A 17,685-nucleotide genomic window follows, 5' to 3' on the forward strand; every position below is an offset into this window, starting at 1 on the left:
TGCATTTTTTTTCCTTAGGGTTTCTTCTGTCCTAAGGAAACCAGTTTCAAGTGACTGAGGTAACAGCTGAATAACCTGATTTTCTCAAGTACATCTGACATGAGCTGAATCATTAAACCCTTTGCCAAATTCAGAAGTATTCCCTGTGGCACACTTTTATATTACAAAACATTAGATACACTAGACCAAAATCCCAAACCCATTAGAACAGATCAAAGTAAAAGCTCCCCATATGAACTGTTTTATAATACTGAAAGATGACCAAAACCAATTTAGAATCAAAACCAGACTGCTTTAAATTAATGATCTGGGGGAAAAAAAACCCAAACCCCAAACCCATTAAACAAATTAAAGTTATATTGTCTTCTAGTTTTGGTGTTTTATGCCAAAACTGAACAGATTTTTATAAGCATTAAAGTATTAAGTATTTTCTTCTTTCACCTCCATTCCTTCTTTCATCTTTCTTTCTTTCTCTTTTCTTTTATCCCACAAAAGACTAAGCAATTTCAACAGAAAAAAAAAAAAAAAAAAAAAAAAAAAAAAAAAAAAAAGGCAAACTAACCAAACCAAACAACCCAAGCGGGGTTTTTTCTCTGCTTTCAAGCGTAGCACCGTTAAAAGTTCTATTAATTTCAGCAAATCCTCATTTTCACTGAAACATTTTTCTGTCAGAAAACAAAAGTAGCCTAAAAATTTTTCTGCCAGGAAATAGAGGCAACTATTAGTACCTGTGTGTCTATAAAAACCACAAAACATACCCAGCATCTGAGCAATTCGGCCCCATTACAGAATCACTGCTCCTGCCACTAACTCTCAAGGACTCCCTTTATGATCTCTCAAATTTACCCTGCAGTAATTACATATGTCGCTAATGACCCAAGACTGTATTTCCAAGCCTCTGCTTCAAGCACATGTACCAACCACATTGGCTCTGCAGCTAATTCAAGCTCCCCAGCTCCCAGCCAAGGCCAGGGATCCCAAAGCCCAGCGTGCCTGAGTGATGAGCTGGGTGGGAACACAGCCTGGACACTCAGGACACAGGGGAAGCCTTCAACGCCAGGCACGCTGGCATGGCATGGGCAGAGCCCTGCTTCCCGTCTCCGAGGCACCTTTAAGGATTACTGCTGCACATAACTCACATCACTGCCCCAAAGTGAAGGGAGACCTCACCTCTGTCATCTGTGTTTCTTGCACAAGCAACTGAAAGGCACGGGAAACCAGAATTAAACTTTTCCCTCACACGTTAAGCGGGTGAGCATCGTGATTTTGGTCCTTTTGCAGCTGGTGACTGATCCCCCAAAGCAGGAGCAATCCCCACACATTTTTACCCTCTAACTCACATCTTCCTTCCTGACTGTCCTCCACAAGGATGCAGGCCAGGCCTGCAAACCAGCCCTCTCCGCCGTGCCGTGTTGCTCCAGGACCCCCGGCTCACTGGCCAGAAGAACAGGTGCAAAGAAAGCCACTTGAAGCTATTTGAGGGAAAAGGCAGGAAGAAACTCGCAGATACTCTATGGAAGTTGCACAGCATTCGCTGAACGCTATCAGCAAGCCGAGCCTGAACCCCGGACCAACCGTGCCCCATGGCCTCGGACAGGAACAGCGCCAGACCGAGCGGCGCTTGTGGAACCGCTGCATTGCCCGGCCCCTGCAGGATCTGCTCGGGGATAAAGGACAGCTGCTCGAGGCGGGGGTGCTGCGGGGAGCTGCCTTTCCCCCCGGCTGGCGGCTGCGGGCACACACAGAGGCAGCACAGGCACCGTGAAGAGGCCGAGGGTCTGCACCCCGCCAGCCCCGTGGGAAGGACCCGCGGCCGGCCCCGGAGCTGCCCGGCCAGGGGGGCTGCACAGCCGCGACACCTCAGCCCCTGAGGCACAGGCGGGACCCGGAGAGGGAGCGCCGTGAGGGAGGCTCAGCGTAAGGGACTGACCCAGAGGAACACGGAGAGGGGAACCTGCGGAGGCGCCGCCGGCTGAGGGGGCAGCGCCCACTTACCGCGTCCCCCGGGCTCCCTGAACACGCAGGGTCCGTCTGGCCGGGCCGGGCGGAGGCTGAGGGGGCGGCGGGGCCGGGCCGGGCCGGGCGGAGGAGCCGCGGAGCCCGGCCCGCCCCGGGCCCGGAGGGAGGGCTGAGGGAGGGGCCTGGCTCCGCGCTCCGCCCAGGGCAGCCCCGCGAAGAGAGGGCGAGGGATGCGGAGCTGGCCGCAGGGACATCGGGACGATCGCCTCGGCCGCAGCAATGCTGTCTGCATGGGAGTGTGGGGCCGATGCAGCCTCTGGGACACCCAGCAGCACCCCGACTGTGCCAGCCCTGCGCTGCCCCTGATGGGATGCAGATACCTCAAGCTGAGCCAGTCCAAAGCCTTCCAGACCAACACAGGAGGCTTGACCGGGAAACATCTCAGATGTAGAATCCCATTTCATCGCTTTAGTAAACACAGGGTGTGTGAAAGCAATACCAAGAAAATAAGACAAGAGGCAAATCCAAAGGAGAGGCACTTAAGTTGTTTCTGTATTCTATACAAGCCAAAACACAAGCTTAGATTGGTTACTGCGTGGTCTGAAACTCACCCTTTACCCTGTGAAATTGCCTGTTGTTTCAAGAAACCACTGTGACAAAGAACAGCACGGGTCCCCAGACCCCACTGTGCAGCTCAAGCTGCATTCACACGCACTACTGTAACAAACCTCTGCCATCCTGCTTCCCAAGCTATCGTAGCCCAAGTGTTGGCTTCCAACATCTGTTCACTCTACTATCATAAAGACATCCCCCAGACCTGTAAAACTAGATTTTCTCTATCTTTATTGGGCACAAAGTAATTGCAGTGAAGTTAAATTTCTTCCGGGCAAGTTAATATCCATCATTTGCTAATGAGAAATGATGCGGTATTGTTCACACCTTCAAAATAAATTACAAGTGCCAGGTTGCAGTCACTTCCAATCCTCTATGTGATTACAGTAACACAATGTTAATGGCAAATTATCACACATAAATAAGCAGGATCTTTTCCTTTGCAGTAAGGTGTGAAGATAGGTAAGAGTGACTTTATTTTAGGCAAGTACCTTAAAGGCAGTGTTTTTTATTATCACAGCTAAAAAGAAACTTAGCTTATCCCAAGTCAAGAGGACTGAACTATGCCCCTGATTGCCCGCCCTGGGAGTGGTGTTCACAGCCCATAAGTTCCACCCGCCTCTTCCAGCTCCAAAAGGAAAGTGGCTGCATCTGATACTACACAGGGTGGAGGACAGGAAATGGGAGCAATAACAAATGTTTCAAAGGGCACTGGAAGCATTCAGAATTCTCTCAAACAGAAATAGATATTTAATTTCTCACCTTTAGTTCTACAATGGGATATCATGTGGAAGTCACAGCAATCATACTACAAAATTATCAGAGCAAAGGGCACAGGAGGAAGGCCACAGCTTTTGTTTGTTCCTAGCTGCAAGGAAGGGAACTGTCACTAGAGGACACAAAGAGAAAATGATAGTCACACACTCTCTGACTCCAAGAAGAAGGCTGAAAATCTTTTATTATTTACAAAAACCTCACTTATATAGCTTATGAACAATGACCAGGGATTGGAGAACAAGATGGAGAACCTCTCCATCCCACTGGCCAGGCTAGAAGTCAATCAGTTGACTTTCATCCAAAAGGAATGTGGAAAACATGATGTTTACAGTACAGACTGTGAGAATTCAGCTACAGAGCTGTAAACATATCACAAAAGCTCACAAAATATGGCAACATCTCACTCTTTTTCTGTTACAAGAAAGAAAAAGAAAAAAGAAAAATGAACAATGTTCAGTTTCTGTGTGGGGAGGGACGATTGGAGTGATCACTCACGTCATCTGCATCTGAGTCATCACTTGATGGTTCATCCACTTGATGACTTTCATTTTGGTCACGGTCTCCAGCTTGCCTATTGGCCGGATTTTCCCTTTGCGGTCGCAGGTCAGGATGAACACACTTCGCAGGTACTCAGCATACCCCAGTATCTGTGGATGCACATGCATACCCGTGCCCCGAAGCGGTAAGGTCACAGGGGCCTTCCCACTATTTGGTGACTAAATTCCGTAGCTGAACCTTCGCTCGAGGTTGATGCGTCTCGTCCGAAGCCTGTAACAAAAGATGATGGTTCAAAATGACAGGATTATTTGAATTCTGCGGCACCGTAAGGTGATTAATGGTATACAAAGCTTTTGCCAACTGACTGTGTGGGGTCTCACCCTGCATTCCCTGTTTTTGTGTTTGAAGAACCTGCTTTAGATTACCATGAGCGTGCTCTACAATAGCTTGACCAGTCGGAGAATGAGGGATACCAAACTTGTGTGACACGCCCCACAACTGCAGGAACTGCCGCACCTTCTGCGTGGCGTAAGCAGGACCATTGTCAATCTTCACAGCAGGAGGTATGCCTAAAATGGCAAAGGCCTGCCTCCAGTGGGCAATGACATCGCAGGTCTTTTCTCCAGTGTGAGCAGAAGCCCACATCACAGAGGAGGAAGTGTCAACAGTGACATGCACATGCTTGAGCCGGCCAAACTCGGCAATTTGAGTGACATCAGTCCACCAAATCTCCAAGGCCCTAAGGCCTCTGGGGTTTAACCCTGCCGGCAAAGTCGTCACACAACTCGACAGCGTCACGGGCCTCAGTTGGCATCAACTGAAACTGCTTTCTGCAAGGTATGTGTGTTCTGATGGAAAAAACTCATGCGATGCCTTGGCCTGCGTGAGGTATCAGGCTGAGGTGCTACCCACGCTGGGTTAGCCAACTTGTCAGCCCTCACGTTACCTTCTGCTACAAATCCTGGCAAACTGGTATGACTCCTTACATGCAGAATGCAGTATGGATGAACTCGGGCCTGAATGGCACACAACAGGGTCCTCAGCAAATGAAACAAAGCAGCATTGCTGACTTCCTTCAAAACTGAATGACCCAACTGCTGTGCCATGTCAGCCACATAGGCAGAATCTGTGACCAAATCAAAAGGTCGCGGGGAAAATCTTTGAAATGCCATGACAGCAGCCCTCAGTTCAACCAATTGGGCTGATCTATCCTCATGACCTTCCAGAATCTGCCACTCAGATCCATCCCTCCAAGTGACAATGGCATTGCCTGTCCTTCCCGAACCGTCAGTAAAGACAGTGGGTTCTTGGACAGGCTCCTGACTAATTTTGGGCCGCAAAGAGATTTCTGTGAATTTTACCATGTGCAATAGCTTGTGGCTGGGCAGATGATAAGCAATCTGTCCAGAAAGTTTTCCAGAGCACTTTGCAGAGAAATACTGTTTGCAAAGGTCCAGTCAAAGTCTTCCCGCTGTACTGGGAGTACGATCTTTGTGGGAACCGCAGCCATTAATTGCAAACACCTCTGTTGGCCTTTGATTATCAAATGAGCGATCGGCTCAAACAATGCAGTTGCCGTCTTCTGCGGCTGATGGGGCAAAAAACCCCATTCTAAAACATGCAAGAAACTGGACCATTTTTCCTTCCATTGGCCAATAATGCCTGTGGGATGCAAATCTGGAGTGGTAATAAAAACACTGACATCAACGGAGGGGTCAATGCAATAAATGTGGCAAGCAGAAACAGCTCGCTGAACCTCCTCCAGCACCTGATGTGCCTCAGGGGTCAATGTGCTAGGTGATTTCAAATCAGAGTCTCCCTTTAACAAATCAAACAAAGGAGACAATCGTATCATGGTCAATCCCAGATATGGATGTAACCAATTGATGACACCCACCAATTTCTGGGCATCATTCAGTGTCTTCACTGAATGTACAAATTGCACCTCTTGGTGTTAGACCGTTTGTTCCAAAATTTTGACTCCCAGATATTTCCAAGGAGGTTGTTGTTGAACCTTTTCTGGAGCCACCTGCAGCCCATGAGAATGCAAAGCATTGATCAGTTGAGGCTGTATCCTCGGCAATTCATCTTGGGTGGACGCAGCCACTAATGCGTCATCCATATAGTGATTAAATTGAGCATCAGGAAACTGCTTGCAAACTCCAGACAAGGCTCGGGCCACATACCATTGGCATATGGCCGATGAGTTGTGACAACCCTGGGGTAAAACTCTCCATTGATATCGCTGTGCGGGCTCAGCATAGTTGATAGCTGGCACTGAGAAGGCAAATTTCGGTCTGTCATTGGGATGCAAAGGAATTGTAAAGAAGCAATCCTTCAGATCCACAATGAGGACTGGCCAATCTGCGGGAAGCATGCTGGGTGACGGCATACCAGCCTGCAACATCCCCATGCTTTCCATCATGGCATTAACTTTCCGGAGGTCTTGTAACAACCTCCATTTCCCAGATTTCTTTTTAATGCAGAAGACAGGAGTAGGGACTGGTAGAAGACTCCAGATGACCCTGGTCCAACTGTTCCTGAACTAAAACACAAAGGGCTACTAGTTTATCTTGAGGAAGGGGCCACTGATTCTCCCAAACAGGTTTGTCCACCAGCCACCATACAGGAGGCGTGGGACACTCTGCACCTTTCATTGCAGTGACCCTCATCAAAAATCCGTCCTGATGCGCACTCTCCACGTGGCCAGAAAATCCCTCCCCCAGAGATTGACACGAGTTTCGGCTGTGACATGAGGCCAAACCATGGCTGTCTGTCCCTCTGGGTTCATGATCACCACAGGCCTCTGGCTCATGTAGCATTGCGCCGTTCCTGCCAACCCCATGACAGACGTCTGCACCGAATCCAATGGCCACTCCAGGGGCCAAGCAGCAAGGGAGAGAATCATGATGTCCGCACCAGTGCCGAGGAGCCCGCAAAGGCGGATTTCTGACGGTGTCGCACCAGGGATGGACAGGGTACACACTTTCTCAGGGCGGTCCTTGGTCAGGACAGTGATCCAGTGAACCTGAGGTGGTCCAGTGGATCCAAAGCCGCTGTTTCTCCGCAACCAGTTCTCTGCTCTGTGAACAGAAGACTTAAAAGGCACAAGTTGAGCAATTCCGGTCTTTTTGGGGATAGTGACTGGGGGGTGGGTGTGGAAACCATGGCATAAATTTGTCCTGTAAAGTCTGCATCAATGAGTCCTAGATGCACCATGATACCCTGGGCCGTGGCAGTAGACCTCCCCATGAGGAAAGCACTCATGCCTCCACCCACAGGACCAAAAGCGTCCAAGGGAACTTTGAGCACTCCGCAAGAGTCTAAAACGACTGTTGCTGCTGTGCAGACATCGAGACCTGCTGAGCCGCAGGCGCTGGCTGTAAGTCGGCCAAGCAGACCTCCATCGGCTCCAGGCCCTGGAAAGAGTTTTGTGTCTGAGCGCGTCTTCCCTTTGCACTTCGCTTCCCATTTCCCGAGCTCAACAAAGGCTGACCATTAGCATGAGCTGTCACCCTACGGACATCTGCAGTGTGATTCAGTCCTCCACACCAACTGCAGAAACAGACGACATTTGTCCCCTCTGTATTTTCTTCCCTGTTTCTTGCTGGCCTGAGCATTCCCCTGCTTTCGCTGTCTGCCCTGCGGCCTGGTTCAGGCCGGCCATGGAGCAGTAGCCACGGCAGCCATCTTATAACCTGTGGCGCCTACCATTGCACTGGCCTGTACCATTTGCTGTAGAGAAGGATCATCAGTAAGGGCCCCAATGATCCTCCTTCACTCGGCATTGCAGTTAGTTCTCACAAGGTTTTTGAGCACAAGCATCCATGCATTCAGATCCTCCACCTGCCTCTCAACAGAGGCAGTCAACCTCTCTGCAAATTGCAGAAAGGGTTTGTGTGTTCCCTGGACAACAGCCACAAAGGACTCCTTTGGAGCAGCCATTTCTGTGGTTTGAACCAATGCTGCCATGCCCGTTCTGTGGCACTGGTCGAGCACCAGAGGGTCAAGGGCAACCTGCCTTTGAAGATCAGCAAAATTACCCATTCCAAGCAGCACATCAGTTCCAATGACACACCTGGCGTCCTGCTGACTCAATGCAGTATTCTGCGCTACAACTGTGCCTGCCAACTGTGTCCGTTGGCATTCAAAGATGTCGTATTTGACAGGCTGAAGAAGAACATGAGCCAAACACCAAATAACATAGGGTGGCAATGCATCAGCATCAAGAGATCAAAGCACCTGCATGACTTCAGCAGACCCCAGCCCATAATTTCCAACCTTATCCCGGAGCTTGCTCATGGCTTTCCACGATAAAGGTTGATGTGTATTATGATTTGCTCCCTGAAGTACTGCGAAAGCCTTATGGCGTCCTGGGGAGGCTGCTGCATCTGCTAAATCTCATCCTGTGGACTCCACAGGAACAGGGCCAGATGTCTGTCTGGGGGGTACTTCACCATCACCCGATATCACAGTGGTCTCTACAGCAACAAGGCTAGAGAGTTCATCTCTGCCCTGCAAGGGGCGATGTGCTGAGTCACAACTGACCATCTCCTCAACCTTGTTTTTTACATACCCCAAAATCGCGTGTGGTCTCTCGGACGCACAGTCACCTGACATGGAGGTAAAGTCCACAAGCCAGCTGAGGAAGACCCACCAGCCCGGGACCCCCTGCTCCGGGAAGACACCGGCCTCATAACGGCTGTGTCTCTGCCTGTGCCAAAGGTGAACACCGCAGGGCTTGCACTCACCGGGGCCGCTCTCCTCGCCGGGAGGGTGTGCGACTCCAACGTGGGGCAGAGCGGACCCAGCGCGGGGCCTCCCTCCCCCAGGATGAGGAGGGAGGGGGATGCAGGCAGGGACGTGGCTCTGTCTTTCGCTGCCGCCGAAGGCTCAGGTGACAGAGCGGGGGATGAGGGAGTGGAGGGAGCCTCGGGGGTGGCGGGATGCAGCTCAGAGAGGGGCATGGCCAGCGGAGCCACAGCACTGCCCCACACTGCCGTCAAAGGCTCCGCCGCTGGCGAGACCGGCCACTTGGGACGTTCGGGGAGGGGAGAAGCCACGGGAGGGGCAAGGCTTAGTGCCAGGCCGGCACCTACATCGCGGGTAATGCCACCCGCCACGCCTGGTGGGGCTGGGACAGGAGGGGAGCAGACAGAACCGCCCCCAATAGAGTCCCGCCTGTGGCATGGAATCCCATAGCGGGCACTGCCCCCTCTGGATGCAGTGAGACGGTCGCCCCACCCACTGGGACCAGGTCCGACAATAGACAAGTCTATTAAAATGCCGGTTTTCTCCTCCGGAGCTGCAAGGCAATATTTCGTGGCAATGCCGCAGTTTGGACATTGTGCCATCACCGAATCCGTGTCCAGTAGAGCTGTGGCCGGTGCCCGCGATCCCCCGCCTCCCCCCAGCGCCGGCAAGGCGCAGGGAGAGAGAGGCTGTCCCCGCTCTCCCACCTCCCGGGCTCGGGGAGGGCGGAGTCGGCGCAGCCGTCCCCACGGGACTGTCGGGGACCCGCAGGTCCCCGCTCATCTGCTGGTCGGCCGAACCCAGCTTGCCAGGGGCCACATCCACCCCCAGGGAATCGATCCCATGATTGGGGGGGAACCTTGCCCCTCACCGCGGCCTGGAGGGGAAGGGAGAGCTCCGTCTCAGCTTCTGGGAGAGACAGCTCCTCCCCCTCAGCCTCACTGTCCAAGCCAGGCAGATTCCCTGCTGAGCTAGAAGAGGATCCACAACGTGCTATTAGAGAATAGTAATGTTTCCAACAGCATCCATTCGGCCACATCTGCATTGAATCCTGCAGACAGAGTCAGGATCATATATTCACCCAACTCACCCCAAATCTCTGTAGAGAATGCTTTCTCAGGGCTACCAATAAAACTGTGAGCTTTTCCACAGAGATATAATCTCTGAAATTCATTCCCCGTAACGAAAATTCGCTTTCTTTCCAGCAAATTTATTCAAAATTCAAAGACCACCGTATCTCCTGCGGAAGACGCAGGGGCTAGCATCTTTGCAGCTGTATGGGGAGGAGGTTACACTCACGGGGAGGAAACTTACCGCACCTGCACGAAACGCAGACTGCAGTTCCACACACGGGGTCACCAGATGTTGCTAGAGAGATAATGATACTCACACACTCTGACTCCAAGAAGAAGGCTGAAAAACTTTTATTATTTACAAAAACCTCACGTATATAGGTTCTGAACAATGACCAGGGATTGAAGAACAAGGTTACCACCTCTCCATCCCACTGGCCAGGCTAGAAGTCAATCAGTTGACTCTCATCAGAAAGGAATGTGGAAACATGATGTTTACAGTACAGACTGGTGAGATTCAGCTACAGAGCTGTAAACATCTCACAAAAGCTCACATAATATAGCAATAAGGAACAAAACATCCTGAGAGGCTACAACTGCTTTTGAAACTGGGACAAGCTCTCCTTAGACCTAGAATAACCTCATTTTGAATAAAGGTTGCCAAGAGCAGCAAAGGTAGATTGAATCCCATGGGGCTTGTAAGCCCAAACACAGGTTCTGCAGTTATTCACCCTTAAAATACTGACTCAAGTCTTCTTTGTAACATCTTTGGATGAAGGTAAAAGCCTTTATGCGCATGCAGGGCAAGAACAGAAAAGAAAAACTTGAGCAGAGTTTCAAGTAGGCAGCACCAGCAAACACTGCAGCAACGCATTTGCCAGCCTCCTTTAGAAGTGACAAAGTAGGAAACTACCTTTATGTTCCAAAGGGAGAGTTTCAGGATTAAAAACCAAAAAAATACCTCCTGCATTTCTTAAAACAGGCAAATAGCTTATTCCAAAGTTTAATCACCAATCACAGCGCCTGAAGACATCACTGATTCCATTCACCATCTCAAACCTAACATCTTAGGGGCAACTCACTGCACAACCTAGCTAGTTTGTACACACCAAAGGTACATTGCATTTGAGAGACAAAGGCAGGATGCAGCAGCTCAGGACTGGGAGAATCTTAGTTGGCCAAAGTCCTCCTAATTTGTTACCATATTCTGTCAGCCTTCTGAGTTGTTTACATCTCTGTAGCGGAGCTTCTCACCCTTGTAACATAAACAAAGTAGTTGTTTTCACATTTGTCTTGGATTATGTAACCTAAAAATGTGTATTGTATTTCATCTGTTGAAAGCTGTTTTTTTGGGAGATGTGTTATCCTCCTTACTCCAGGGGGAGGGGGGCAGATGCCTTCTGATAATGGCCCAGCCATTAAACCCAGGTGGGGCAGTGTTCCTTATCTCTGTCACCACCCCTCCACCCTCCAGGGGGATATCTTCTGGCCATTAAGGCCCACCAATGACATGACACATTCCATCATCCCATTGTGAGATACTCCATCCACTGGAGGAGGAGCCAGCAGTTCCTAGCTAGATAAAAACTGGGACTGAAGGACACAAGGAATCCGGTTTTTCCACTGGACCCCTGGAGGAAGACTGGACCCATCTCGTTACCACTGAATTTTCCACAGGACCATCTCCACTCCACAGAACCACATCTGTTACTCCAGAAGGACTTATGCAGACTGTTTTCAACACCCTGACCAACAAGATGCCAGGTTGTATCTCTGATTCTGTCAGGTTTGGGGTTTTTTTCCCCCCAGGATCTTTGTTTGCTTCCTTCCTTGTTTTTTTTGTACTACTGCATTTGTGTTTTCCTTTTTTTTTCATATTCCTAGTAAAGAACTGTTACTCCTGTTCCCATATCTTTGCCTGAAAGCCCCTAACTGCAAAATCATAATAATTTGGAGGGAGGGGGGTTTACATTCTCCATTCCAAGGGAGGCTCTAGCTTTCCCTGGCAGAAAACTGTCTTTCAAAACCAAGACAGCATTCCTCTGTGATGAGGGACAATTGATGGACTTCTAGCCTGGCCAGTGGAGTGGAGAGTGAGCAACCTTATTCTCCAAGCCCTGGTCATTGTCCAGAATCTATGTAAATGAGAGCATGTAAATAAACTATCTTCTTTTTGCCATGACAGCTTACTGTGTGGGTATTCATTCTTTTCATGTCCTCTAGCGACACTAATTGACCAGGCATATATTTTAGTATTGAATGTTTTAATTACTGGAGATACATATTTTTAATAATTGTGGTTTTAAAAAAATCACATTCAGTATACAGTCCTGAGTTTTGCTTTCTAGTCTCATGCTCTGAGAAGTTGGCACTATAGGTGGGCATCCTTGAACTGTAGACAAATGTGGCTCTTACAGCAGATCACCACGGTGAAAATACCACTCGGCTAACTTCCAATTGAACCTTCTACCTTATTTTCCAAGGGGGAAGTTTCCAAGGCAGAGCACACCCTTCCTTTGCATTATCTGAGGGAACATACTTCATCTGTGGGAATTCCTAAAGCTTTACCACTACATGGATTCTGCTTTCTGTTGAGGTCAAGGAGCTGCAGATAAGGAAGCTGTGTTTAGCACTTCTGAAAATCCCAGAGAAGGAACGCCTGATACCCTGTAATACCAGCAGATTCAATGTGTTCTGCATCTCTGAGGTACTTAGAGAGCACAATGAGACTCTGCAGGTATTTGGTCTCAGTTCAGAGTAGGCCAGCTGTGTTTATCCTAAGTTATGCATTTCTTAGGAACCAGGTTTTTAATGTACATCAGCCACACTCACATCCTTATTGAAATACCACTGAGAGCAGATGCTTCAAGCTTAGTCCAAAGGAGCAAATGGAAGCCTCAGCTGCTCTTTACAGGCCCCAGCAGCTGCTATGGGCAACACAACCTCCTTAAGCTAAACATGCCAAGTATTCAAGTGATATCCAAGTTCATTGCTCCTCATGCACTCTTCCCAGGATTTTCTGTTTCTCTGACTTAAAATTTTCAATATATAGGACACAAGGCCCTTAGGCCACAGTCATGTTCTGCGTCAACTACTGATCTCTATGCTGTTCTGTAACCCCTTTGAACAGATTTCCAGCTGTGCCAATATCTACTCCTGTAACAGCTTGCCATTCTGTAGCAGAGCCAGAGGACAAGAACTGTGCGCTATTCACCTCTGCAATGGAAGATATGCTTGGATATGCAATTACAATCATGTCCTAACTCTTATTTTTTCCTCCCTTACATTTAGCTATTAAGTGACATATCTGAAGTAGCTGAGGTATTTAAGCCTCTTTTAGGGAATGAAACCATTCCAAAATGCAAAATTCATATTTGAAAGACAGATATTGAGACTTGATTTCTCAATTAAGTGAGTACTTGTTCGATTTCCAAAACAGCTGAAACTATTTGACTACAAAAGACTGTGTCAGAACATCAGCAGCAAGCCTCCTAAAGAAGGTTTGGGGTCAGGAGGTATTGTACAAATAATATCCCAGAAAGCGTGTGTACTCAGAAAATTCCTGTGAATGCTCAGGCAAATTTTGGTTCCCTCCTCCCCCCTTCTCCCAAGAAATGAAGGACACCAATGACAAGTTTACCCAGTCAGCATCACCTACACACAACATGTCTATGGTTCACTTCTTCAAGCTTCAAAGCCAAATTTACATGTATGTTCCTTTATAGAGATTCTCTCAGACCTCATTTTCAGACAAAAATACAAGCTCTACCATGGTTCGTTCTGATGACACCTGCAGATATTTCCATCTGTTATGGGAAAAAAAAAGAACCAGAGCAATCTATAAAGTAAATAAACAATTTATTTTTTCTTTACATCAATCTTTATGAAGATAACATCACTTATGTTTGTGATTCAAATTTCTTGTACCGCATATTGCTGATTTTTAACATGGCACTTAAGGGAACAGTCACTTAAACAGCTACACAATTTCATTAATTTAATCAATTTGCCATTTCTCAGTAATATGTCCGAACATACAGCTCTGTCAAATTTAAGGTCGTTCATTAATTTCTGATGTTTTATAAGGAAGAAAAAAAAAAATCTTTCCACTTCTGCTGAAATATCTTACCATGTTTACAAACACTGTGGGGAAGGGGAGAATCTCTTACAGAAGACACCAAAAGGGCAACAGAAAAATCCTTTTTATTGATTACATAGCTGATAAAAAGAACAACACCAAACGTGATAACACTGATAACACTACCTGTACACATGTACAGGTCAAGCTGAAATACTGTGCAGTTCTAACAAGTAGAGGTGTAGTGCACCCATTTTTTGCCTGTTTAACAGAAGATATTAGACCCTTTTAAACAGCTAATTAAAAGTTTCATGCATACATGAAGAGAGATGGAGGAATATTCTGCACAAAGCAACTTATTGGTCTGGGTTACATCACATATTCTGGGATCCATGTGTGAGGAACTCTTTGCACATTATGTGCATGGCCTGGAAGTTAAAATATTGTCTTGGCAGTTGTCAATTGCCCACTATTTGGCTGCCATGAATGGTGAACTTCACGCACCACTTCAGAAGTTCACACACAAAGACAAAGTCTTGGACTCCATGCACTTCAGATTTGGCAGGCCACTGAGGCACGCTGTATTTTGCCCTGGTTTCATCAGGTTTAAACACTGTCTGTGTATCCTGCATGCCCCTAATGAGTTACTACTCTGCAAGGTAACCAGATTTAAGCACCACTAGAAAACTAATGTGCAAATGTCATACAACAACATTTGCAACAGCAAACAAGGCAAGCTCCCCTGTTGTTTACTTCCTGCTATACGCATCTTATTTTTATTCCACAGAGACTTCTAGTGGCCACAGGTGAGAAACCACTGCAATTTTTTTACCTTTTAGCTCATCACTAAACCAGTAACAAGGCTTAACAAAATGAAGCCAACAACTTGCTGGGAAATTGAGCACAACAGCATCGATTCATTTCATATCTGCAAGCTGACAAAACACCCAGACACAACACAACTTGCACAGGGTTCCTAACATTCATGGGTAACAGCCACACTGTGGCAGAAGAAACAGTTACTTCGTTTTACTGTATAATTGGAAACAACTTAATAGAATGAAACATAGCAACACATGCACGCACAAACCGAACCATCAGCACAACTCTAACAAAAATGGTCTTGTAATATTGCAGGTTGTGTTTTGTCAGCTAAAGAACTTCCTGAACCGTTGCCTTGAAGTTAGTTTTATCTTCACAACCCAAACACTTCAACGCAATCAGTCTGAAAACATCTCCTGAAGTCATTGGAGTAGTTCACAGGGAAGACTCAAAGCCAAAGCAAAATGGATTGTAGGCATAGGGTAAGCACAAGTATCCAAATTCCTCATCTTACTATTTCACTTGTGGTCACTGAAAGGAAGATCACCTTAAAAAAAGTTCATTTAACTCTTGAAAACAACAGTAAAACAAACATACAAACAGAAAGCCTACATTACATATTGATTTAGAGACCAGCTCTTTCAAAACTAAGACAGCATAACTAGAAAATTAGAAAACCTGGTCCCATTTTTGTATTCAAATACTGATTGTAAGTAGGAAAAGAATACAGTACATGCAATAATAACAAAATTCTGCCCTCCAGTACATGACCAAAAATAACTAGGGAATTAGAAAAAATCCCCAGCTACTGCCTACCACAGACAATTCAGGGGACATTTCAGAAGACTAGCAACATATAAATCAAGATGATCACACCACCAGTCCCTCATTGGCAAGGATTTGCTGGCTATGTAAAAAATATGTGTCATACAGGAAGCATAAATTTTATATCAAAAGTAGTCCCCTAAGTTACAACTTCACCTCTGATTAAATAGTTCCCTTCCATATAAACTAACTTTTAATATGCTTACTTGGAGAAGGCTACAACTACATTATCTAAAATAAAATGTTTTAAAAAGTGCTGTGAAACAGAAGCAGGATCTCTCTCTGCACACACTTGACTTGAACGATTACATGATTATACCAAATAAAGTACTACTACTTCTAGAAAACCAAAACAAAACACATAAAATACAAGCTTGATGTGCTTGACTCTTCCCAATGGTTAGTTTTGTTTTTTGCCAATTAACCACTTCGCCAGAGCCCAGTGATTTGCTCCCTAGTGTTTGAATCCTAGTTTTATCATGACACACTGTAGTCAATCCATCACTCTGAAGATCCAAGAAAAAAAACGTCGCAAAAGTCCAGAGAATAGCCATCAAGAAAAAAAAACCTCTCCTTCTCCCCAGAACCATTTACAAGCACTGCAAGTCACTAAATGAGAAAGAATGGTCCCCAGTCACACTTCCACAGCAGAAACACTACAGCTCAACAGCCCAGATGTTGCTCCTTACAGCTGTCTTGCAGGAAGTGCACCCAACACTCACAGTAAAGCTGAGTACATTAGGAGAATATTGCATTTTTCTGTTGGAAAAGGATCTTCAGTTCCTGCATGTACGTTCTGACCTTTAGGTTCGTTTGATTGATTGGTAAATATTTGTTTTATGAACCCAGTCCCTACCACTATTGTACAATAGTTCTACAATCATGCTGAAAGAATGCTGCGTCCCTTCTTTAAAGAGCAAGATTTCACCCTAGGTCCTAAAGAGGGAGAAGCATTAAAAGAAAAGAAAACAAAAAACAACAAAAAACCCTCACAGAAATAAAAAACCATAACAAAACAAACCTTCAACAGATACACAAAAAATGAGCTTCTAAAGCATGGTACTCCTGTGACAAACTCCATTCTTCCATAATATCTGGAGTTTGGTTGTGGCCTTTTTGAACCATTGCAATCAAAACAGTGAATACAAATAAAATTGATTAAACAGAGTTTGATGTAAAAACCCCTTTGCAGTAATGAGAATCTTTATCAACACAGCTGCCCTGAAAAGTAGAAACGATGTTTGCTATCACTGTTTCAGTACACACACTATAGTCAGTGACAAAAATAGGTACTTATTTTATCTTTACTTTAGAGCACAAATATTCAAGTGTTCTGTTTGGTGATCCATGGCATGACACTTCAGGAAAAGACAAAGGAATCTTCATCCCATGCTTGTCTGGTTAGTGACCTCAAGAATGGCTACACTGAGCCAACCTGAATCCAAGAAATATGATGGCCTCTCACATTGAGCCTGCACTACAAAAAGCATGATTACATCAAATGCCCCTAAACTCAGAATGACAATGAATGTAACAGAGCATGGACTTATTGATTCACATCCAGGCATTAATGGTGCACTGTGGGAAAACAACTGTCAATTCAGCTAAATGACCAAACTGAGACAGATATTAAGTGCTCTACAAATGATTCCGCGAACATAAATGTAAACAGAAGTGTTTGGCCTCCATACAAAGTGGTATTTCTGAAAGTGCTGGGATTTGGAAATCTGTCCTGCATATTTCCAAAAGCAACAAGTTTACATTCTGTTTGACAGGATTAATAAAGTGTTTTGGAGGTTAACTCACTTTGGTCATGATCCCAAAGAACAGTTTCTATTAAGCCGTTTCAGCTATCCTCCTCATCATCACTAATAAGGTCTCTTTTTTCTACGCAGGTCTCTCGCTCGCGCAGGAAGTCCTCGCGAATGGCTTCCAGCTCCGTCAGCTCCAGGCGTACTTTCTCCAGGTGATAGGCCCTGCGGTTCCTGATCTGGCGTAAGGGAAAAGGGTTCAGGTCTCCAAAAGCAATAGCAGTCAGTTTCCTGCAAGATCACACAATGGTAGAAGACAATCATTTGTATTTGGTGGGTTTTTAAATCAGTTTTAAACTTCATCTATATCACCTTTTATCATACATCACATATCTCTGGTCTCTTTCACACATGATAAATCGCAGGTGTTATCAATATTTCAAGAAATTTCTATAAAGTATACAGGTTTAAGGTTATTTCAAGAGATAAAGTGTAATCAAGCACCCAAGAGTTCCCCAAGCCACCTGTAAACACTGCT

At 46.3% G+C, this 17,685-nt stretch overlaps 2 protein-coding genes across 4 annotated transcripts in view; both read right to left on the minus strand.

The window, feature by feature from the left end:
* DAPK2 (death associated protein kinase 2) overlaps positions 1-2,072 on the minus strand; it is a 42,393-nt gene extending 40,321 nt beyond the window's left edge. The window contains exon 1 of the mRNA XM_040077612.2: positions 1,996-2,072. The gene's annotated coding sequence lies outside the window, so the exon portion shown is untranslated. The remainder of the gene's footprint in view (positions 1-1,995) is intronic.
* Positions 2,073-13,512: 11,440 nt separating this feature from the next.
* The window catches only part of TBC1D2B (TBC1 domain family member 2B), a 31,519-nt gene continuing 27,346 nt past the window's right edge, over positions 13,513-17,685 (minus strand). For all 3 annotated transcript variants that reach the window (XM_040077175.1, XM_040077177.1, XM_040077174.1), the window contains exon 13: positions 13,513-17,438. In XM_040077175.1, coding sequence (XP_039933109.1) covers positions 17,243-17,438 — 196 coding nt within the window. In that variant the 3' untranslated portion in view covers positions 13,513-17,242. The remainder of the gene's footprint in view (positions 17,439-17,685) is intronic.

The sequence above is a fragment of the Hirundo rustica genome, chromosome 13, assembly GCF_015227805.2.
Source record: "Hirundo rustica isolate bHirRus1 chromosome 13, bHirRus1.pri.v3, whole genome shotgun sequence".
Classification (NCBI taxonomy): Eukaryota; Metazoa; Chordata; class Aves; order Passeriformes; family Hirundinidae; genus Hirundo; species Hirundo rustica.